At 32.8% G+C, this 23766-nt stretch overlaps 1 protein-coding gene across 4 annotated transcripts in view; it reads left to right on the forward strand.

Moving 5' to 3' along the window:
• DMXL1 (Dmx like 1) overlaps positions 1-23766 on the forward strand; it is a 113225-nt gene that overhangs the window by 70461 nt on the left and 18998 nt on the right. For 2 of the 4 annotated variants that reach the window (XM_033109775.1, XM_033109776.1), the window contains 9 exons: positions 1152-1330; positions 4686-4822; positions 5384-5469; positions 7081-7282; positions 8289-8406; positions 16566-16652; positions 18583-18704; positions 19081-19222; positions 22665-22725. In XM_033109775.1, coding sequence (XP_032965666.1) covers positions 1152-1330; positions 4686-4822; positions 5384-5469; positions 7081-7282; positions 8289-8406; positions 16566-16652; positions 18583-18704; positions 19081-19222; positions 22665-22725 — 1134 coding nt within the window. Of the gene's footprint in view, positions 1-1151; positions 1331-4685; positions 4823-5383; positions 5470-7080; positions 7283-8288; positions 8407-11715; positions 11779-16565; positions 16653-18582; positions 18705-19080; positions 19223-22361; positions 22591-22664; positions 22726-23766 lie in introns of those variants that run through there. The other 2 variants (XM_033109778.1, XM_033109777.1) reach the window with 2 other exon arrangements.

The raw sequence follows: 23766 nt of genomic DNA on the forward strand, positions 1-23766 counted from the left end.
TAAGTTTTAGAATGTATATAAACATATGCAACAGATACATTAAAAATGTGATTGTTGATTGTCAATTACCAATAAGAACAAAGAAAAAAAATACACATTTTACGGTTCCTTTTAAAGTTGTTTGAAAGTTTACATAATAATCATACCACTTTTTTGCAATCTCTTAAAATACTAATTTTATTCAACTTAATTTCCTTTTTTCTGAAATAACTATTCTGTTAAACTTAGCTTGGCTATAGCTTGATGTAATGCATGAGCATGCTGTTTATGCAAGCTGAGTAGCTCCAAACAGTAAGACAAAATTGTATTACAGTGCAGATATTTACATTCCTTTGGAAGGTAAGTGAATTCTCACTGGAACCACTGAAGAAGAATATTGGTGTTCCTTAATTTGGAGTTGTTCACCTATTAGACATGCCTATGTCTGGGAAATCCTTGATTCTCTACTGGTAATTTGCATCCGGTGACTTAGTGTTGATTAAAGATTTGTATAACATGTTTTTCTATGCTAATGCCCTTAATATTCTAAGGTAAAATACTAAGAGAATATTGTAAAGTGTTTAGAAGTTAAAACAATAAAGATTACATTTTCTACCCCTTCTTTGTTATTCCATTGACTAGAAAATTCCATCTCCAAACCATTTCTAAAAGTCTGAGTCAGTTTAAGTAGTTATGTCTTTGATTTTTTTTTCAGTGAAAATGTAGTTTTGTATGTAAATAAAAGGCCACTTGATTACTGAAGACTCTTATAAGTGAGTTGTTGCCTTTAATTAACATTAACATCCCATGATATTTTTTCCCCATGATATTCTTTTAAAAAAAAAAGTAGAATCATGTAGATAATTTCCTGTTGTGGTCTTAGCTACATTGTCAGCTCATTTATAAGCAGATATTACATCCTATTACCTACAAATACAACAGATAAATCAACATTCAGAGAGTGAGAGACAAGTTGAAATAAATCAGAGATTGCAATGAAAGGTGATTTTTGTCTCACTTCCTCTACCTATTGTCTTACCTTGCTGTCAGTAAGAATCTATTTTGTCTGTGTACTTATATTGTAGTTAACCATTGATCTTATGTAAAAGTAGGTAAAATGAGTACAATGAAACTAGTACTTATTTAATAATACTTTTCTTTGTTCTCGTTAGTTTCTTCGCTAGTGGAAGAAGGAGAGAAACAGAACAAACGTTTTAGGCCATCAAAAATGTCTTGCAAAGAATCTGCCCCACCGACCTCTTCCTCAACACCAGTAAGCCAGGAGTCACTGACAGTCAAAGAGAAATTCATCCCACCGGAGCTCAGTATCTGGGACTATTTCATAGCCAAGGTAATATTAATGTAGTTCAACAGAAATGGAAATGTTTCAAATAAGTGTAATTGTTGGTGCTTCCAAATATTTTCCCACTCTGACTTAGAAAATTTTCATTTTATCAAATATTACCAAAATATTTACCAAAATATATACCCTAAAATATTTGGCTGTATTTCCAACCAGTTTTTAAGACATCTCTTTGATAAGTTGTGATTTTTGCATTTTAAACAAAACAAAGTTCTTAGTAAGATGAAAAGAAAAACTAGTTAACACCTTAATACTAATGTACTTGATAGTGATTAAGGAATCAAAACTGCCAGAAGTTAACTTGCCATCCATACTCTCATTCCTTTTCTATACGACTGGCAGTCCTGCATTGTTCTGATATGCACAAATTTCAGTTACCTCTGTTTAGTCCCTAAACAACACAGTTGAAATTTAAGTTACCACAATGTATTAAATGTAAGTAATCATGTAAAGTATAAAGTTCCATGCCAGCTCTTCAATCCACAAATTACAATGAAAACAGATGCACCTCATGATCAGTGACCAATCACAATAGTTCTTTCAAAGTCTGTCGGTGATTGGTTATTTAGAGCCTGTTATTTGGTTCATACACAGAAAAGCGTGTCTCCCATGATAAACCCAAGTGACATTTACAAAATTGGGTAATTAAAAGGGAATTGGCTAACAATGATGAAAGTACAGCAAAAAATGAAAAGAAGTTAACAACAATAATAAAAAAAGTAGAAGAGTTACAACAATACACTGTAATAAGTTACGTGAATATGGTCTCTCATGTTTTCTCAAAATACCTTATTGTACTGTATTCACCCTTCTTGTGATGGTGTGAGATGATACAATGCATACGTGATGAGATGAAGATGAATGACAAGGCCATTGTGATGTAGTGTTAGGCTATTATGTGTAAGGGTTACTGGAACACAAGTGCTGCAATACTGCAACATTTGATCTGGAAACCAAGATGACTACTACGTGACTAATGGGCGTGTAGTGGGATTGAGCGGGACAGTGCGAGATTCATCATGCTACTTAAAACACGACACATTTGAAAACTTAGGAATTGTTTATTTCCATAATTTTCCGTTTGACATTTTCAAACTGCAGTGGACCACAGGTAATTGAAACCACAGAAAATGAAACCATGGATAAGGGGGGAACTACTGAACACATTTTTCTTCTATTACCTTAGATCCCTTTCATATTTACCCATTGTATGACTTGTGACACAAATACTCCCCTGAAACTGGCAATGTTGAGATTCAGTTGACACCCAGGTTGTCAAATAGAACTGAACCTTCTTCATCATCATCCTATTTCACCTCTCAGCAATATTCAACATGTGACCATTCCGTCTCCTTTATGAAGTACTTTTCTCTCTTGATCTCGGATGCAAATGTCTTCTAGTTTTTTTTTCCTAACCTTACATTTATTCTTTCATAGTTTTCTTTCTTCGTCCTTTTCTACCTGACCTGTGAATCTTGAAATTCTTCAAAATTTTGGATTTGGGTATTTATTTTCTCCAGTACCTTCCTTTTCACAACCAAAGTCCTCCCATTTTAGTAAATGGTATCTTCATCCTTATAGTTGCTCAAGCCAGAAACCCAGAAATCAACTTTTTCATCCCGTTCCCTTGCTTATTAGATTTATCAGCAAATCTTTCAGTATACTGCGAATCTGGTATTTCTCTCCATCTCCGTCACTAACACCTGTATCTAGACGGCCAATTCTTGCCTTAGTTACCGATGTCTCCATTTTTACTCTTGCTATTTGGCTTTTCTCTCATAAGAGAATGGTCATAGTAATATTCTTAAGATATAAATTTCCATACCTGTCCCTTACTTAAAGTTCCTTAGTGGCATTCCGTTAACACTGTATATTGTTACCAACAAAGACCCTACCTGAACTGTCATCTGCCGTTCTCTTTTGACCTTTATCCTAACACTTATCCTCTTGCTTTTTTTCCTACTAAACTCTTTCCCATATGGTTTTATAGTCTTCCTTTTTGTTATACGGTCTGTTTCTTCTTGTTCTTTAGGTCTCACTTAAATGCCGCTTTTCAAAGAGGCCTTTAATGATCAGCTTATCACAGTTTTTGTTAACGTTCTCGATTCCAGCTCTGTCTTTCTTTTCTTCATAGCATGACTACAAGATGTGATCAAACAATGCAGTGAATGTTTAATTAAAAAAAAATTATTACAGTAAAAGACACATTGCCATTGATCCCCTTCAAAATACTCCCCCTCGCTTCCAGCACCTCCCATTGTTCTTGCCACTTTCTGAAGCAGTTCTGGAAGTCCTCTTTCGTGAGTGTCTTTAGTAGCGCTGTTGTGGTGGCCTCGATGTCCTGAATCGATTCAAAGCGTTTACCTTTCATGGTCATTTTGACTTTGGGGAAGAGCCAGAAGTCACATTTCCAGATCCAGTGGGTACAGTGGATGAGGACACACCGTAATGTTTTTATTTTACAGAAATTGCCATACCAGAAGCAATAAGTGATACAGAGTATAGTCATAATGGAGAATGACTCACGGCACACTTTAAAACACACCTTCTCTCAACCACAGCTCACAGCTGACTGATTGCACCGAACAAGTTGAAACTTGTCGCACACTGTTACTAAGGTTCACCATGCTGCTTCCCATATTGCAGATCCCTACTTTTCCGTTGGATGGCACTTGGCAGCAGCATTCACCATATTTTTTTATCACAATGGAAAGGCTCCGTGTCACACATCGCTTCTGGAATGCAATTTCTGTCAAAAACATTACGGTGTGTCCTCATCTACCATATTCACTGGATCTGGCACCATGCGACTTCTGGCACTTCCCCAAAGTCAAAATGGCCATGAAAGGAAAACATTTTGAATCAATTCAGGACATCGAGGCAGCCACAACAGTGCAACTAAAGACATTCACTTCCACAACTGCCTCAGAAAGTGGCAAGAATCATTGGATAAGTGTGTTTGAAACGAGGGGAGTATTTTATGAGGGATTAATTGCAGTGTGCCTTTTACTGTAATATATGTTTTTTAATTTAAACATTCACCATGTTTTTTTTTAATCACACCTTGTAAATACAGTTTGTACTTAGCTATCTACTATTATCAAGTATGCTTGGTAACACATAGTAGATACCTGATAAATTTTCTGTTGAATGGATGAATAAATAAGTTGTGTAAAGTGATGTCAAAGGCATAGAGTGTCAAAAAGAAGCAACCAAGTACTGGTTCCTTTACTTCATATAGTGAAGTATCCGAAAATGGGATAAATTGCTAATATTAGACTATGTAATTAAATGTATTAAATCACATAGTTGGATGATAAATTCTGTAATTTTTTTATTTTAGCCTTTTCTACCTCCTTCCCTAAGTAAAGGAGAATATGATTCAGAGGAGAGTCTGGAAAGTGATGACGACAACGATGATGATGATGTTTTAGCTTCAGATTTCCATCTCCAGGAGCATTCTAATTCAAATTCATATAGGTATGGAATACTTAATTTTAAGCTTCTTTTTAAAAATTTATCGTAGTTTGTATATATAATATTTTTGAAAATAATACATGTGAAATTAGTAGCTTGTAGACTTATAACACATTATAACTCAGATTTCTTTACTTGAAATTATTGAATTCCTTTTCTTAATTATTCCACACTTAAGTTTTTATTTTCCATGAATGGGTGACTTATACTTTTGATCACTCCTCACAAATGTTGCTATCAGATTATTCCTTCCCTTTGCTCCCTGAGATAAATAAACCCCACTATTTTCGCCTAGAAAATCTAATGTCTTTTCAGTAGAAAACTAGTACTCTAAGATATCAATGATTACTATTTTTAAAATGGCTTCCACATATTATAAAAATTACAAATGTTCATAACACTCACCTACAGTTCCAATGCTGCATACATGTATTTTGTTTTTCTGGAAGTATATCTTGAGGGTAAATTCCTAATAGTGGAATTGTTGGGTCAAAGAGTGGTACATATACTCTTCTAAATCCCTAAGTAAATTTTTAACCGATATACTGTTAACTTTATTTTTAGTTGGTCATTGATGCGTTTGGCAATGGTGCAGTTGGTGCTCAACAATTTGAAGACTTTCTATCCCTTTGCAGGTCACGATCTTGCAGGTAATTCATCTTAACATGAATTAATATTGCCATTGCTTTTGATGTACTATTTTGTATTTTTTTTCAAATATTGGAAAAACATCCTGTTGTAGAAGATACGTTTCTTTTAGCCAAACCATATGTCTATCATATCGTTAGGTGCTTTTAGGAGGACAACATCCAAGAAGGCAGGGCATTTGAACCTAATGTGAGTGACTATATTTATACCTGTAGCCGAGGTGTTGGGAGGTGTCATAGTAGTAGACACATACTACACTAAGCAAATGCAAAACCTTAGTGATTGTTAACGCCAAGGAAAATAAACAGGAAAGAAAGGGGCATGGTAGTGTACCAGGTGGTTCAACTTTAATATTTATTTACATATGTAAAACAAGGTAAAAACTAAAATACCAATTTAACAAAAAAATTATTATGTGCTTATATTGGAACTATGGACAGAGGAGAAGTTTATTCTGATATTCCATAATTATATATCAGAAGATCATTTCTAAAATTGAAAAATCAAGAATTCACTGTATAGGGGCCAGCCCCGATGGCTCAGGCGGTTGGAGCTCTGTGCTCCTAACGCTGAAGGCTGTGGGTTCGATTCCCACACGGGACAGTGGGCTCTCAACCACAAGGTTGCTGGTTCGATTCCTCGACTCCCGCTGGGATGGTGGGCTGCGCCCCCTGCAACTAAGATTCAACACAGCACCTTGAGCTGAGCTGCCATTGATCTCGTGGATGACTTAGTTGGAGCGCATTGTCCTCTCAACCACAAGGTTGCTGGTTCGACTCCCTCAAAGGATGGTGGGCTGCGCCCCCTGCAACTAGCAACAGCACCTGGACCTGAGGCTGAGCTGCGCCCTCCACAACGAAGATTGAGAGGACAACAACTTGACTTGGAAAAAGCCCTGGAAGTACACACTGTTCCCCAATAAAGTCTTGTCCCCCTTCCCCAATAAAAAAAATCTTTAAAAAAAATAAAATTAAAAAAAAAAAGATGAGCTATTTAAAAAAAAAGAATTCACTGTATAAGCATGTTATTTAGATTTTTGTAGGTAAATAGCAGGAATAGCTAAAAGTTGAGGGTGGGATCAAGACTCAGGAGTATGGAAGTGTAGAATCGGAGTGCTGAGTTACATAGTATTATTTAACTTTTTTTTCACTTTTGTGTATTATTTAATTTTCTAAGCAAATCTTGGTTATATGCCATATAGAAATTGGGCTGACACAAAGATGTAAAGCAATTTATTTTCCTTGCAGACAAATTTTCGTAATACTCAGGTACATTTTTTTAATTTGAAATTAAAGTCAAAAGCAGTAATTAATATAGCAGTCATTTAAATAATAAGTCATAAATATTATTCCAAGTACTAGTAGTAAAGCTATGATGTAGTTTGGACATAGAATGCCCTTTTTTTCTGTTGTCCTAGGCCACCTAATTATGTTGAAATGTTACATTGATTTATGACATCCTTTTTTTAATCCTCTGGATTTCTGTACCCACCTCTTTTTCACATCTCCTCTGGCAAAATGTGTGTTAAAATCTTACCTTAGTCATTCTTACAATTGAATACAGCATTTTACTACAGGAGATAAATGTGGGTCAATTTTATTTTCTCTTTTTAGAGCTTCCAGTTAGTTCCCCACTTTGTCATGCAGTTCTGAAAACTCTTCAGTGTTGGGAACAAGTTCTTCTCCGACGACTTGAAATCCATGGTGGGCCACCTCAAAACTATATCGCAATCCATACCTCTGAAGAGAGTTTGTCTGCAGGTCCTGCAATTCTCCGCCACAAAGCTTTGCTGGAACCTACAAACACTCCTTTCAAGTAGGTTTTTCTGGATACTGTTTTTAAGTATGAGTTTTACTAAATTGTTTTCAGGCAGTATTTAAAGAAAAAATATTTAAGTATTTTATGTATAATTTGCTGTTCTGGGCTCATACCTGTGTCTTTGTGTGATGCATATTATAGTCTGGAGGTTAGCAAACATTTCCTGCAGAAGTCCAGATAAGGAAATATTTTGGATTTTGAGGACCTTACACTCCTTGTGTTAATTCTTCAACCCTGCCATTGGGGTGAAAGCAACTGTAGACAATAAGTAAATGAATGGGCAAGGCTGTGATCCAGTAAACTTTGTTTTCGAAAATGAAAGCAGACTGGATTTGACCTGTGGGCCGTAGTTTACTGACACCCACTTGGGATCAGTGCTATTCAAAATAACCAGTTAACAAACTGTTTTGCTGTCCCTGAGGAGTTTAAAGTGCACCAAAAAGTAAATCAATGAAGTACTTGCTTCATCAAGAAAGGCTTGGTACAAAAATTGTTAACTCAACTGAACAATGTACTTGACATAATGACAGTTTATTTACATTTTTCACAAGCTCTTACCTTGTTGCACATCAGTAACAGAGTTCATGAACTGGTATGTATTCAGACACTAAGTAGTTCTGCTTCTAGATCTCTTCTAGGAAGCACAACTGAGGGTAGGGGTCAGCAAACTGCAGCCCATGGGGCCAAATTTACCCCTCCTCCTACATTGTAAATAAAGTTTTATTGGATCACAGCCACACCTTTTTATTTTAATATTATCTCTGGCTGCTTTTCCATTTCAGCGGCAGAGTCGAGTAGTTGTATGAGAGACCTTATGGCCCACAAAGCCTAAAATATTTACTCTCCGGTCCTTCAAGAAAAAGTTTGCCAATTGCTGTGCTGGATGATTTGGTCTGATCCTAATTAATTTATTATTGTGAACATTTATATACCACTAATGTAATGTGGTCAAGTTAATCAGAAATCTCTGAAGTGTATGATTAAATATACTGTCTCTATATAGATCCAAACACCATCTGGCACTGTCTGTGAAGAGACTTTGGCAGTACTTGGTGAAGCAGGAAGAAATTCAGGAAACCTTTATCAGAAATATATTCACCAAGAAAAGGTGTCTAAATGAGGTGTGTATAAGTTAAAACCTGTTTATTGTTTTATTATTGAAGTCTTCTGTATTATGTAACCGTAAAGAATACGTTGCATTTTAAAGACTTCTTAAAAATTCATTTTATATCATAAACATATACTGTGCAGTTAATGTGAAGAAAAGTAATTGAAAAGGAAAGAGAGGGTCAGTATTTTCCTAAGTCAATTTAATTTAAAGTAACTAATTCATATGTATTTGGGACATTTTTTCCCAAAAATATCATTGTTTGCGTTAAGATTCTGTTTTTTGTTTCCTGTGTTTGAGTTGTCATGATTCAACAATTTAAGAGATTAAAGTAGAAAGTTCCCATGATTTTCATGTGACAGTTAAGTTTATCTTAGAAGTTTAATTGAAACTAGGTTCATATATTGAAAACATTTCAAATACATATATTTCCATTTTATTCCATTGATTATGATTAATGAAATTTTGTAAACTCAATTTATAATCTTACTATACCTGGTTCATATTATCATTATAATGGTTATTTTTCTCAGTTTAGTGCTACTAAAAAGTTTCAATTTGATGATATGGAAGATTTGCACCTGAATGAAAATTAACATTTTGCTTCTTTCTTTGAGACAATTTGCTATTTAAAAATATCAGATAAATTAAACAATGAACTTAGTGATGTAGTTAGTTCCTTATCTCCTCATGGACCAGTAACAGAGTTCAGTACTGGCAGCTGGTCTGTGGATCACATTTTGAGAAGCACTGAAGTAGTCTAAAAGTAAGCTTTGTGTAGTTTTTGACGTGGAAGGGACAAAGGAAGATATTTCAGTTGGAGAAATCAAGAAATAGAATGGCTTCATAATACACAGCAAAAAGCAAGATAGCATCCAACCTCCTTGAAAAAAAAGAGAATTATGTATATCATTGTCTCTCAGTTTAAGCACTAATTTGTAAGAGGCAACTGTATGCACTATTATTTAGTATTTGCCCGTTTTATGTAAATATATTTGAATTAGCCACGCCAGGAAAAAATATATAGTGTTCTTGCTAATTTAGAAGACTTTTGATATATGTATCTTAGTATAACATTGAAATCTATACAAACAATAAGTGCAGTAGATAAAATATAAATGAATGTATTTCTGTATAACCTTGTGTAAGATGTATCTTAAATATTTAGTATATGAATTATTTAAAAAGTTCAAGAAAAATTTTGGATAAATAAAATTAAAAATTATTTTGCTAGATAATTGTCAGACTAATTAGCCTATGTTTACTGGTGAGGTAATGTTTCTTATTTTAAATATATCTTTATCTAAAATAATCTATTACAAGTTAAAGCATTCTGATAATAGTGTACAAAGTACTGCTGTATTGTTCTGTAGAAAAAGCATGTTTACTGTGCTTGTTACTTTTTTGGTTTCTATGATTTACCTTGTTATATGAATATGCAAATGTGGCATAATACTTTCAAATACAAAATAATTTTTTTTAAAAACATTGTCATATTTGATTAATATAGTCGTAAAAATAAAGACATTTCTTTACCTCTGATATATTTAGTGTATTTGGGAAATGAAATGGTTTTCAAAACAAAACAAAAAGCTATTGTACCCCTACATTGTCTAGTTGAATTAGGGAATAGAATCATTAAGGGAATACAGTAACATAACCAAGCCAGAACGAGTAAGGAAAGATACCATGTTTCTCCAAAAATAAGACCTGGTCTTATATTGTTTTGCTCCAAAAGACGCATTAGAGCTTATGTTCAGGGGAATGTCATTCTGAAAAATCATGCTAGGGCTTATTTTCCGGGAAACACAGTAGCAAGAAGATAAATGAGTACAGCTTCAGCTTTTAAATTCATGTTATTTTATTCTTAGTTTCCTTAGGAGTTTCATGAGATTTTAAGAAAATTTTAAAGTTATTTTTGTATTACAAGTATTTTACTCAAAAGCAGGAATATGAGTGCTGGACTAAAAGCTTTATAACTATCAGTAAGATAAATATTTTCTCTGAATTTTAGTGTTTTTTGTCTGCAAAATGAGTATAATGCCTTCTGCTTTGTTGTGTTTTAACCAGTACATTTAACTTATTTAAAACCTAGCATGATTAATGTAGTTATTAGAAATTTATTATTTCTGCTTTGTTGTTTTATTCTTGATAGTGATACTCTTAAAGGGACAAAGGGAATATGAAAAGGAAAAGTTTTTATAGTAAATCATAGACAGGATGAACAAAATAGAATATTAATTTTATAGAGTTGGTAGAAAATTATTTAATCTTTACTGGATAGTTGACTGGCCTATTTTTGGTATTAACAAAATTACCTTCTATCCCTTTTTTAAATAAAATGATGATTATACTTAAATAGTTGAATCCAAGTCACGCCAACTTTTCAGGTGGTTAGGAAATAGATTCATGAAAGACCCTGTATTTTGGATGGGAGATGATGGAGAATATTTTGAGATTGCTGCTGTTTTCTTTATTCCTTTATGTGTTTGAAAATGAAATTTTCTTCCTCTGATCTTAAAATCCTGGTGTATCCTCAGATCTTTCTTTCCCTCTACAATGTTGTTCAATGGTACGTGCATTTTTAAAATAGAAGGTTTTTCCTATTTGTATTTATTTGGAAATTAAGTTCAGATAGCTGCAAATAGACTACATCTGAATCATTCCCAGCAACTACAACAAAACAATGTTTGGCAGCTGTCATCTTTGTCCCCAATTCCTTTGTGTTTTCTTTCATTTTCCGAGTACTAAAGGTCTGGAACCAGATCTTTCTTTAACGCATGCCAATATCCTCTTTTAAGGAGGATATGTGCCTCCAAGCAGTTTATTGACTATTTATCTGGCTAAATCAAGAGAAGGAGAGAATTAGAAACCTAGAAATCAAAATGTTTTAATGAGTAGGTTTTTATGAGGAGTGAGACAAGACATCGTACTGTGTAAGAGAACATTTTGACTTTAATTTTCAGTTGCTAGTACTCTGGCACGAGTAGCTCTGAATTTCGTAATACTATGAAATACTTGGGGCGCAATCTTGTTTTAATGTCAACATTTCAAAATGAGTAAAAATTTCTTAGAAGATCAAATAAAATTTATAGTGGTTGTTAATGAGTTTTGAGTAAGTTTTTCGTAACCCCTTCCCCTTAACTATGCACCCCCCAGATGCTTCTTTCAAGATATATGAAATTAAAAAAATAGTAACTCAGTCCAGTGTTGTTTTCTAGTAAATTTGTTTAAAAATATAATTAAAATATATATCCCCAATATTTTGCGTGTTATATCTTGTCCTTACTCTTTGTCATGTGGTTATTCTTTCTTAATGAAGTCATTAGGGGACAACTGTGAAACCATCAAAAATTCTATGATGGAGGAGCCAAACATCAATAAGGTACAAAGCATCATTCAACTGAAATTAGAAATTGCATTCTTTAACAAGAAAAACAGTGTTTCCATTTTAGCTTTGGACTGGACTTTGTTTTCATTGCAATTAAATTACTATTCCCTCAATTTATTCTTCTTTTATTTTAACAAGTTAAATATTGCAATCATAAAATTGTTTTAATAATAAGAGAATGCAATTTTAAAGAGAGTTGAATGTATCCTGTTTTGGATACAGATTTTTCTGAGTAAATGCAGGTTATTAATAAAATGTAATTACAATAGCCATCACAGAAAGTATAGTAGTAGTGTTCTGTTTTTGCAAGTATCACTTTTGAAGTTAAAATTCGTTCCTATGATACTAATTTCTTAAAATATACCAAATACTATTACATAACATTTATTTTACTGGTAAAAATAGCCTATAGCTATTTTTGACAAGCATATTGTCTTATGTATAGTAAGTACTCATAAGTACTTGAGAACAAGAATACAAAGGATGAGAACTTGTGCAATCATGAAATAACCCCCAAATGTTATGTGGTCACACGTTCAAATAGGCTTTTATTAGGTTGATATATAATTCATGCGTTTCGCATTCTGATTTTAAGACTATCTCAATGGAGTGATTTTTAGGGAAAAGATTTCTCAAAAGAGTTTTTCGTTTGTTTTTTTTTAAGACTGTGAATTCCCACCTCTTATTTTTTCCCAAGTGAATATTTTGGTAAATAGAAATAATTCTATGCAGTTAATAAAAAAGGCTGATTTGCTGTCAAGTGTATGTTATAACAAAAACCTTGGCAAAATAAACACATGCAGTCCATACTTTGGAAATTTCTAATGGCCTTTGGGAGTTTTGAAAGAATGTAATTCAAACTGTTAATCAGTTAACAGTATTCTTTGCCTTGCTAATCGTTAATTCCTACAGTCTATTCGGTATAGTGAATTCTTACCAAAGATTTTTCTTTTGATACTTGATAAAATGTTAATCAGAATGTTGTACTACTATAGTCATTATACTACATCAAAAGGCACCACCTTAAATGTCATATTCAGCTGAAGATAAAAGATGTTGGGGGTTGGGGCAGTCAGTTATGGGAGGTTACCAGGAAAAGCACAGTAAACAAGGATAAGGTTGTTATTCAGAATTAAGTTTTGGTCTCCTGTATTGATAAGAGTTTCTAGAAACATGGTCATCCCCATCTTCCTGGTAGAGCTAGGAAGAAACCCTTACAAATGGAGATTCCCTTACAAATGTAAATGTCTTTTACAAAGTGTTAAGTATCTTCTACTTGGTTTTCAGAGCTTCTCCCATGTCTACTGTTTCTTAAAATTAACCAGTCAAAAATAATTTTTATGCCAAGAAGATACTTTGGGGTGACATATTCTGTTCCCCAACAGCTTCTTGACTAGAAAGCATGTTACTGTACCAACTACTGTAGGCATTTGTAATGCAGTGTAGGCATTTGTGTAATGCATTGTATTACCATGTTACGAGGGCTATGAAGTCACTAGGCAATAGGAATTTTTCAGCTCCATTATAATCGTTACTGTCATATATGCAGTTCGTCTTTGACCAAACATCATTATGTGGTGCATGACTATATTGAGATGGTTATATGATTTTCTTTTTATAGTCTGTGAATATGGCTAAATAGGTTGATGGATTTGTTTGATATTAAACCAACCTTGCATTCCCAGGGTAAGCTCCGTATGGTCATGATGTGTTAATCATTTTTATATATTAATCAATTTGATTTGGTAAAAATTTTAAGAATTTTTGCATCTATGTTCATGAAAGATACTGGTTTGTAGTTTTCTTATAATGCTTTTGGTTTTTGTTTGTTTCTACGGGTCTTTTTGGACCTTTTTTTTTTTTTGTAGTTTTTGGTTTTAAAGTAATGCTGGCCTCATAAAAGGAGTTGAGACATGTTCTCTCCTCTTTAATTTTTTGGAAGAATTTGTGTAGAATTAGTAATATCTGTTCCTTGGTAGAATTCACTAGAGAAACCATCTGGGTCTGGAGATTTTTGGTTCGAATTCAATCTCTTTAACAGGTATAGGGGAGTTCAGATTATCTACTTCTTTTTGCATGAGTTTTGGTAGTCCATGTCTTTCAAGAAATTTGTCTGCTTTATATCAGTTTTCAGATATATTGCTATAAAGTTATTCATAATATTTGCTTATCCTTGTAATACACAGTAGAATCTATGGTAACGTCACTTTGCATTTCTCTGCTCCAAGTTTGAAAATAAAATGATTTCGCCTTTAATATTTATATTTCCTAATATTTTGGGTATTGGTATCACTTTATATTCACTTGATTACTTCTCATTTCTTTCCAGTATGCCTTTGACACTCTTTAGAGCTCATCTTACTTCATGCTTGTTTTACTGTATCGCTAGAGTAGTGCTGAAGTACTCCAGGTATACAGCTTTACATTATAGAAGGTGGTAGTAACTGAAAATCAATAATGAGACCTAGAATCTTGGTTCAGTTTTCAGTAGATTTGTTTGAGACCTCGAGCTCATTCTTCCTTAACTTCATTTACTGCGGTGTTTCCCCAAAAATAAGACCTATCTGGACAATCAGCTCTAAGGCGTCTTTTGGAGCAAAAATTAATATAAGACCCAGTCTTATGTTACTATAAGACTGGGTTTTATATAATACAAGATTGGGTCTTATATTAATTTTTGCTCCAAAAGACGCCTTAGAGCTGATTGTCTGGCTAGGTCTTATTTTCGGGGAAACACGGTAACATGTAAGATTAGGGTTGATAGTTTTAGACACCCTGCTGCTCTAATTGAGATAGTACTAGAGTCCTGGAGTCAGTTTGTTAGAACTGTTCCCTTCTCCAGTTTCCAGGAAGCTCTGTGGAACACAAACACTATTCAGATCAATTTCTACTTGTGGTAAAATATACATACAAAATTTACCACTTTAATCATTTTAAATGTGTAGTTGAGTGACATTAAGTACATTCACATTGTTGTGCAACCATCACCATCGTCTTTCTCCAGAACATTTTCATCTTAAACTGAAAGAAACTCTGTACCCATTAAACAGTAGCTCTCCATTCCCTACCCCCAGTCAACTACCGTTCTACTTTCTGTCTCTGTGAATTTTACTACCCTAATTATCTGATTAAGTGGAATCATTCAATATTTGTGCTTTTGTGACTGGCTTAATTCACTTAGCATACTGTCTTCAGGGTTCTTCCATGCTGTTGCATGTATCAGAAATTCCTTCTTTTTTAAGGTTAAATAATATTTCATTGTGTATGTATAACACATTTTGTTTATCCATTCATCTGTTAATGGACATTTTGGTTATTTTCATCCTTTGGTTATTGTGAATAATGCTGCTTTGAACATTGGTATACAAATATCTGTTCAAGTCTCTGTTTTTAGTTCTTTCGGGTACATACCCAGAAGTAGAATTGCTGGACTATATGGTAATTCTATGTTTACTTTTTTGATCTGCATAAGCTCTTAAAGTCTCTTTTAACACTGATATTTGAATTCTTTTTTCCTCATTTTATAACGTATGACTTGAAGCTTCAATTGGTTTCCATAGCATCGTCTTTAAGTATTCATAGTTAGAGAATGTTCTCTTTTTGTTTATAATCAAATTGCATTTTAAATTAGGATATATATTTGACGTCTTTATATCCAGTGACTATGAGTTTTGTTTGCAAAGGGCTATTTTGGTTTGCTTATAAATCTCTTTCAATATTACAATTGCCTGGTCATCTTAGTTGCCTTTTTTTTTTTAATATTGCTAACCCTACTCAGTTTTGTGGTCAAACAATGGATGGGCATTGATGATATTTTTATCTAAATTTTGTGGGAAGTTAATGTGTTGTATTCTAATTTCAAATTAATAACTTCTGCATCTCATAGCAAGTCGTGAAACATTTTATAGTAATTCATTTTAAAGATTGAAGGTTAAGGAGGATAAAATAAAATGAAACTGTCCTACATTAAGCAACATTTCCAACTATTAATAATTTTCTCCTCTTGTTACCCAGAGTTAATAAAATATTTACGTAAATATTTTAATAAATGTCGATTTTATACAGTACTCTCTTCTGAGTTCAAAGGTATTGTATATACCTTCTTTGGGGTAAGCATAAGGTCGAATATATTTCCCTCATCTAAAGTACATTGAATTATGGTTTATTCAGCTACTAAAATGATTATTGGCTTGGGAAAATTACTATACCTTTCAGGGTTTCAGGTTTTTCTTCTATAACTTAGAAGTTATCTTAGACCAGGAATCAGGTAACTATATTCAGGAGGTCATATTCCATCTGTTCTTCTATAGGTTGTGAGCTAAGAATGGTCTTTATATTTTTATAAGGTTATTTAAAAAAAGAATATGTAACAGTGACCCTGTATGGTCTGCAAAACCTAAAATATTTACTATCTGGCTTTTTAATATTTATAAAATATTATCAAAGGATTGTAATGCTAAGAAATGTGGCAAACAAATTTTACTTTAATAAATTAAAATATCTTGATCTTTTAATTCATTGCAGCTTGGGAACATAAGCAATTAATAAAGTTATATGTTACATCAACAGTGTGAAAAAGCAAGTTCAAAAAAAATTAAATTCCCCTTGTCAAATAAGTTTTGTTTTAGGGATACTGAGCATGTAAAATAGTACCTTTGGATTTAAAATATCTAAGAGTTTCTTAAAATAATTTATGGAAGTATTAAATGACAGATTGGCATATATTATTCTTTCTATTACTAAAATCACTGTATTTTTATATTTTCTTTTCCTCCATTTAGATAGAAGCAGATTTGGGATATCCTGGAGGTAAAGCAAGAATTATTCATAAGGAATCTGATATCATTACTGCCTTTGCTGTTAATAAAGTAAGTACATAGACATTTTTTTTTCTTCAAGTATTAAGTATTCATAGTTGGAGAATGTTTCCTCTTCTGTCAGTTTATTCAGCATCAGTATTTCTTTTTCCCCAAACACTTACCACTCTTAAAATTGCAATCTGAATAAATTTTTTGTTATAAAATGATTATATTGTTTGATAATTTAATTTTTTTATTTTAAATATATACCAGATAAAATAATGTTTTGCTACTTTACAAAGAGAAGTATCAAGTATGTGATACCCTTTAGAATTTACATAACACGTGTTAAGGGTTAATCCAAAGAAAAGGTTTTCTGTTTTCATTATACGTATGTTGAATGTGATTCTTAATATTAGATCAAATCTAAGCCCAAGTGACTCATAGAAAGTGTCCTTTTTTGACCTATCATTTATAAAAGCTTCCCAACTAGAGTGTTTTCTTTGTATTCATTAGCCTTCTACTCAGCATACTCTTTTGAGGTATCTGTAAGTTACTTACAGAAGAAGTAGCATTGTGTATAGTGGTCCAAGGTTGAAATTTGTGTTGATCATTTTTCCCTCCTATCTTCCCTCATTGCCTTACTAGATTTTATAGTGACTTCTAGATACTCTTCTTTCCTTTTATTTTCATTAACTTAAAGGATATATGTATATATCCTTTTTCATGTATTCCTAATTTTAAAATATTTTTAAAATATTGTTTAGATATATATCCTATGGCATTATCCATTCAACAGTCATTTCACCAATTGGTTTTCCATCTTTCTTTTCTATGCTATGTCTCTCTTTTCTTTGATTTCTTCTATATAGTTCCTTTGTCATTCTGTCCTCATCTTGAACTGCGTCTTTTGTCTCATTTCCCTCATAGACACCCCTGAACAATGACTAGTTCTGTCAAGACAGGCAAGTTTGGAATCAGCCCCTTAGCTAGGCAATTCTCATGTGGTAATATGATATATACATGTCAAATACAAATACAAAATTATTGTCTATGCCCAACAACTGACTCCCCCTGAAGAAAATAATGGTTTTAAATATTCTGTGCTATAAAACAAACTAGATTTTTGCTTTTTTTTTTTTGGAGGTATATAAGTAACTAGTAATGAATAATCATCCACATACACAAAGTCTGCCATTTACTGCTTGAGTGTACCTGTTTAATTTTTATTTCTCCAGATATGTTAAATTTACAGCTAAGAAATAATACCTTTTGCTTTACATTGCATTATTTTAAAATGCCGATGTGATTGAACTTTTCCCATTTGTTTGGTTGTCAATAGCTGTGAAAGATCTGAGATATTCTCCTAAGATATTCCAGCTAACAAGTTGGCTTTCGCAATTTAATGGATGCTGTTAAAAGACATGATACCTGGTCCAGACACAAAGGACAGTTTTTCACTAATAGCAAAAGCAATAGCCAGAATATCAGCATTTTTGCACTGGTTCCTGTGCTATAATTCCCACAAAGTGACAGGACGAGGGCCAGATACCTGCACACAAAGTGGTTTGCATTACAGGAGCGGAACAGAGTTTAAGGAACCCAAATCTTTTCTAATGATACTAAGCATACGTACCTTTGATCACCCCTCTCCGTAGTTCTGAATTTTGCAAGCCTTAGGGAGGTTGGACCATTCTGGTAAATTAGACAGTGCTGGAAGAAATAAAGTAATACACGCATTACCATTTATAGCTGCCTTTCTGTTGGATGCTCTTGAATTCTTAGAACATAAGCATATCTCTAAACTCAAGCTGATGATTATTACAGTCAAAATTTAATTATTAAAATTAATTTAAAATATTCATTTGTGAGAATGCTATATGTTCTGTATCTTAAAGTTAATCATTTCTTGAGGCTATTTTGTAGTTTTCATTTTCAAAAGTAGCCCATATACATGTTGTTTTTTTATTTTAAAATTACCGTATGATTTATTTTTCAGGCAAATAGAAACTGCATAGCAATTGCTTCAAGCCATGATGTTCAAGAACTGGATGTTTCTGGAATCCTTGCTACACAGATCTATACTTGGGTGGATGATGATATAGAAATGGAAACCAAAGGGTACCCTTACACTTTATTGTTGTTGTTTTTTCCAGTAACATTGCAATATGAATGATGATATCCACAGAACTATAACTGTCAAACGATATTTTAAAGGAATATTCCTGGATTGCAAGCAAAATGGAAGCTTATATGCTAAAGAATAAAGAGGGGGGTGGCAGGAGCTCTAACGAAGGGAATTGGGGATTAAAAGAAAATAAGTGAAGGGATCGGAAGTTATTCATATGTGAGGTTATTGTCTGTGAGTTAGGAGTTAAGAGCTGAAGAAAATTAATTTAAAAGGGAAACATAAAGTCATATGTTAGAGCTTTCAGGTATAATAGAAGAAATAAAGAACGGATGGGTTGCTTTCATTCTGGCTGACATTCCTTTGTAGGTCAGAAGATTTCTTGGTTATACATGCTCGTGATGATTTAACAGCTGTGCAAGGTACAACCCCATATACACATAGCAATCCTGGCACTCCAATCAACATGCCATGGCTTGGTAGTACACAGACTGGCAGAGGAGCATCTGTGGTATGTAAAGTTAAAAATATTTGTGTATAAATTACCCTATTTTTTTCCTTCAGCTGAAGAGATAACAGGAAGATTTAAACAATTTTTTCTAAAACTTCTTTTTTTTAGTAAGTCATACTTGCTGGAAGTTGTAAATTTTGATTTTGAAGAACAATATGTTTTCATATTTTAAAGATAACAAAAATTATTTTAAATAAATAATTTAAAATACAAAGAGCTGTTTTTTAAGTAATAATTATTTGGAACTTACTGGTCTAAATCAGGCCCCAGCGAGCTATGGTCTATGGGTTAAAATCTGCCCACCACCTGTCTTTGTATAGACAGCATACTAAGAATGGTGTTTATATTTTTCAGTGTTTGAAAAAAAATCAAAAGAGGAATGGTATTTCATGACACATGAAAATTATATGAAGTTCAAATTTCACTATGTATAAGTAAAGTTTTATTGGAATATAGCCAGTCATTTGTTTATATTTTACCTATGAATGCTTTCATGCTACAGTGACAGAATTGAGTATCTGAGACAGAGACTATATACCCATAAAGCACAAAATATTTATTATCTGGTCTTTTACAAAAAAGTTTGCTAACCCTAGTCTCAATATTATCTTTTAATGGATATCAGTTAACAACAGTGCCCATATTAAGTATGATTTTTTTTAATGCTGAGACAAATACATTTTTTTGAGCAAATGAAAACAATATGAATTGTTTTCAATTTAAGCAAAGTATAATATGCAGATGAACTGAAACAGAATTTTTCTGAAGTAATGGAAGATCTTCTTGAGCCCTGATCCGCATTTATACCTATATGAGATCCCTTTATTGATACTTAGGTTATAGGAATTGATACATAGAATCGAAGAAACCCAGCACCAGTAGTTCTTTCAGTTACTTTCTAGGTAGTAGGGTTATTTTTAGTTTCCTAAATCCTATAGAATTCTTTCCTTGGCCAAAAAAATTGTTTTTCCACTAATTTGTAAGGGTAATTATTTAAATGAAGGTTGAATCATCTTTAATAATATCTGATAATATACTTAATGCAACTCCTTTATTGCTCATATAACCTTATTCTTTGAGCAATCTGTTGCTGATGTTATAATTACTCCTACTTATTGTTCTTCAGGTTATGATTTAGATCCAAAAAGGTCAAGTGATTTAATCAGGTCATCACTATCCCAAATTTGTGATAGAGTTTGTATTAGAGCCCTCCATTCCCCGTAGCTCATTGATTTCAGGTAGGAGTGTTTTAAGGTTAAATTGAAGAATTTGAAAAGCTACCTAGTAATTATTCAAATGAATGACTTGGTCATTAATAATGTTTTCCAATTGACAGATATATTAATATTCATTTATAAAGCCTACTGATTGTCACCCCCAATAAACTTTAATTAAAAATAAATATTTTTTTTTAAAAATCTATTCATATTATCATCTTTTACAGGGGAACTTAAAGAGAATGTACGAAATATATGACAAGAAATAATAGGCACTCTTTTCCATCTCCAGTTTTAGAGAATACAATATAGTTCTTCCTGTAACAGCTTTCTTTGCTGGTCCCTCTGCTTCCACATTTGCTCCCTCTGTTCTCCCTCAGAGTTGCTCTTTCCTAAAGCACCATTCATGTTGTCACTCCCCTGCTTAAAACTTCAGATTTCCCAATGCAACTTTAAAAAAACAAGATCTTAACATGACCTCCAAGGCCCGATGTGGTTTAACACATGCCAGCCTCTGCAGCCTCATCTCCATTCCACACCTGATTCTCTTTGCTCTTATCAGGGTGGCCTCTATCTGTCCCTTGGACACATAAGCGCATTGCCATGTCGGAGCCCTTGCCTTGCTTTGTGCTTAAAATGCTCTTTTCCTGTTTCACCGTTCAGATCTCAACTCAAATTTCTGTAGATTTCTCTTGCTTCACTAGTGAAGGCATCTGCCCCTCCCTAGCCTACCCCCTATATCACATTCCATTTTATCATCTTTATAGCTTTTATCAGTTTTGAAATTATATATTATTTCGATGTCTTTTTTATACCCTCTGGAATGTAAGCTCTTTGAGAGATTGCTTTTTGCCTGCCTTGTACATTGATGATTTCTAACTAGAATGGTGTTTAACATATAGTCGGTGCTCAGAAAATACTTGTTTATACTCCAAAGCATTATAATACAGAATTTACCATTGCCATTCCTCTCAGAACTGAATTTCTTCCTATCTAAATCTTAGAAGGACATATTTTTAGCTAGGGTCATTTTGATTTGTAAACGTAAGTATCTGGATTGCCCCACTCCATCCTCCAGAAAAAGACACAGATATAATAAGGGGGTTCTTTTTTTATGGTTCTTCTAAAATAATTAATGACTTTTTTCCCTTATAATGTTTTACATATGCTTTCAGAAACTTTTTAAAAGCTGTGTTTATTTTTTTATTCATGGTTTTCCTTTGATATTTTACTCAGAAAATATCATTTAGTTAGATAAAAAGATGAAAGGACAGGAACCTCTTAGGCATTTCTTTAAGAGGAACATGAGATTCAAACATGAAGTTTGCTAAACAACGGTAACATTCAGCAGGTTTTTGGGTTTCTTTGTGGAGAATTAATAAAATATTTTCTTAATCCTATTTTATTGATTTATGAATACTAACAAAAGAACACTTGTTATGAAAAACTTGTGTTGTATTGGAATGTATCTGTTTCTTTTCTTCTTCCCTCCCTCCCTTCCTCCCGCCCCCCTCCCCTTCTTTCTTTCAGTGTTTCTATCCCTCACTAGTTCTGCTGGATAATCTCTTCTTGCCTATCAAATCCCCACTTTATTCACAACTCCAGGCTTCTTGAACAATTTAAAATCCAAAAGAACAACAGTAACAAAAAATCTGCATGAGACTAATGCTACAAACTTAGGGCAAAATATAACTGTAGTTATAGTGATGTATAAATAGGAAGTGTTCTATAAATTAAAATTATCCCTTTAATTTCCCATATTTATTTTACTCTTATTTGACAGGCTATTTAAATATTTAAAGCATGATTTACAAGTGGATAAATAAACAGTTCCAGACTATCAATTAAAAATTTATACAATTTTCTGTTTACCTCTTTTTTTCACATGCTTCTGCCTGTCTTTTTAACCTTATACTATTCAGGATTATTCCAATAAATTTAATGGGATCAGAAAAGAATTGGCAAGAAAGGAGGTAAGACTAAATTCTCAAGGTGAATTCGTTCCTACAGCCTGGTCAATTATGCAGAAAATGTGTGTATACTTAAATATAAGAGGGCTGAACTATTAAACTTAATTTCTGTTGCCATGTTTAGTCTTTTTACCATTCATAATGACAGTTACGGAATCACATAAAAATAAGTCGATGTTATTTGAGGTTCCTGTAACAAGTAAAATTTTTAATATTACTACTGTAACTAGAAGAACGATTTTTCTTTGTTAACAGATGATTAAGAAAGCCATTAATAATGTCAGAAGAATGACTTCTCATCCCACTCTACCTTACTGTAAGTTGATAATATTTAGCCATTACTCTAAGGAATGTAAAGGAAGCTTTTAGTTTTAATCAAAAGATTTACTTTTTTCCTAGAGAATGTTTGCTAGCAAATAAGATCTTCATTTCAAAATTGGATCAAAATAGAAAAAGAAATTTTCCTGAATTAATAGAGAAGTGTAACTTAGTGTAGTAAATTTTTAACATTTTTGACTGCATATTTTTAAGTTAGCACATTTTATTTCTGAACATTTTTGTATTCATTACACAATGTTAAATTGTAATTGATAATTATTGTTTTAATAGGATCACCATCATCTTTTGTTACATAAACCAGAACCATGCCTTGGTCATTTATTGGCTCATCATAATCAGTTTGCATTTTATTAATATTTTGTCAGTTTATCTTTTATCAGATACACTAAGTATAGGAAATCGTTATTAGTAAGTTCTTACCTTCTAAGGCAGGATATATTTATTTTCAGTTAATCTTTCTAGGAATCTCAAAAGTTTTTCTTCCTTTAACAAAGAACTTAATTTATGGGGAATGTATTGGAAATATTGAAGCAGAGAAAAAAATAATAGAGACAACTTTAAAATTAACTGGTGGGTTGGAATCTATTCATATTGGCATGTGAGTATTCCAGGTTTTTTTTATATATATATAATTTTTAAGTTGTGCCCTTCATCAAGTTGTCTTACCACATAGTAACAAAAATAGTGCATGTTCATTAAGAGGTATTCATGTCCCTCCAATTTAATAAACTGTAAAAAAATCGACCACCTTTTTTTTAGAGATATTCTGATAAAATGCAATTGACTGAACCAATGTTCTTTTCTACTCACTATGTTTCCCCAAATATAAGACCTAGCCGAGCCCGAGCCATCAGCTCTGATGCATCTTTTAGACCAAAAATTAATATAAGACCGGGTATATTACATTACATTATATTATATTTATTATATTTCATATTATATTATGTATTATACCCAGTCTTATATTAATTTTTGCTCCAAAAGATGCATTAGAGCTGATGGCCTGGCTAGGTCTTAT

Source organism: Rhinolophus ferrumequinum, chromosome 7 (assembly GCF_004115265.2).
Source record: "Rhinolophus ferrumequinum isolate MPI-CBG mRhiFer1 chromosome 7, mRhiFer1_v1.p, whole genome shotgun sequence".
NCBI classification, from domain to species: Eukaryota; Metazoa; Chordata; class Mammalia; order Chiroptera; family Rhinolophidae; genus Rhinolophus; species Rhinolophus ferrumequinum.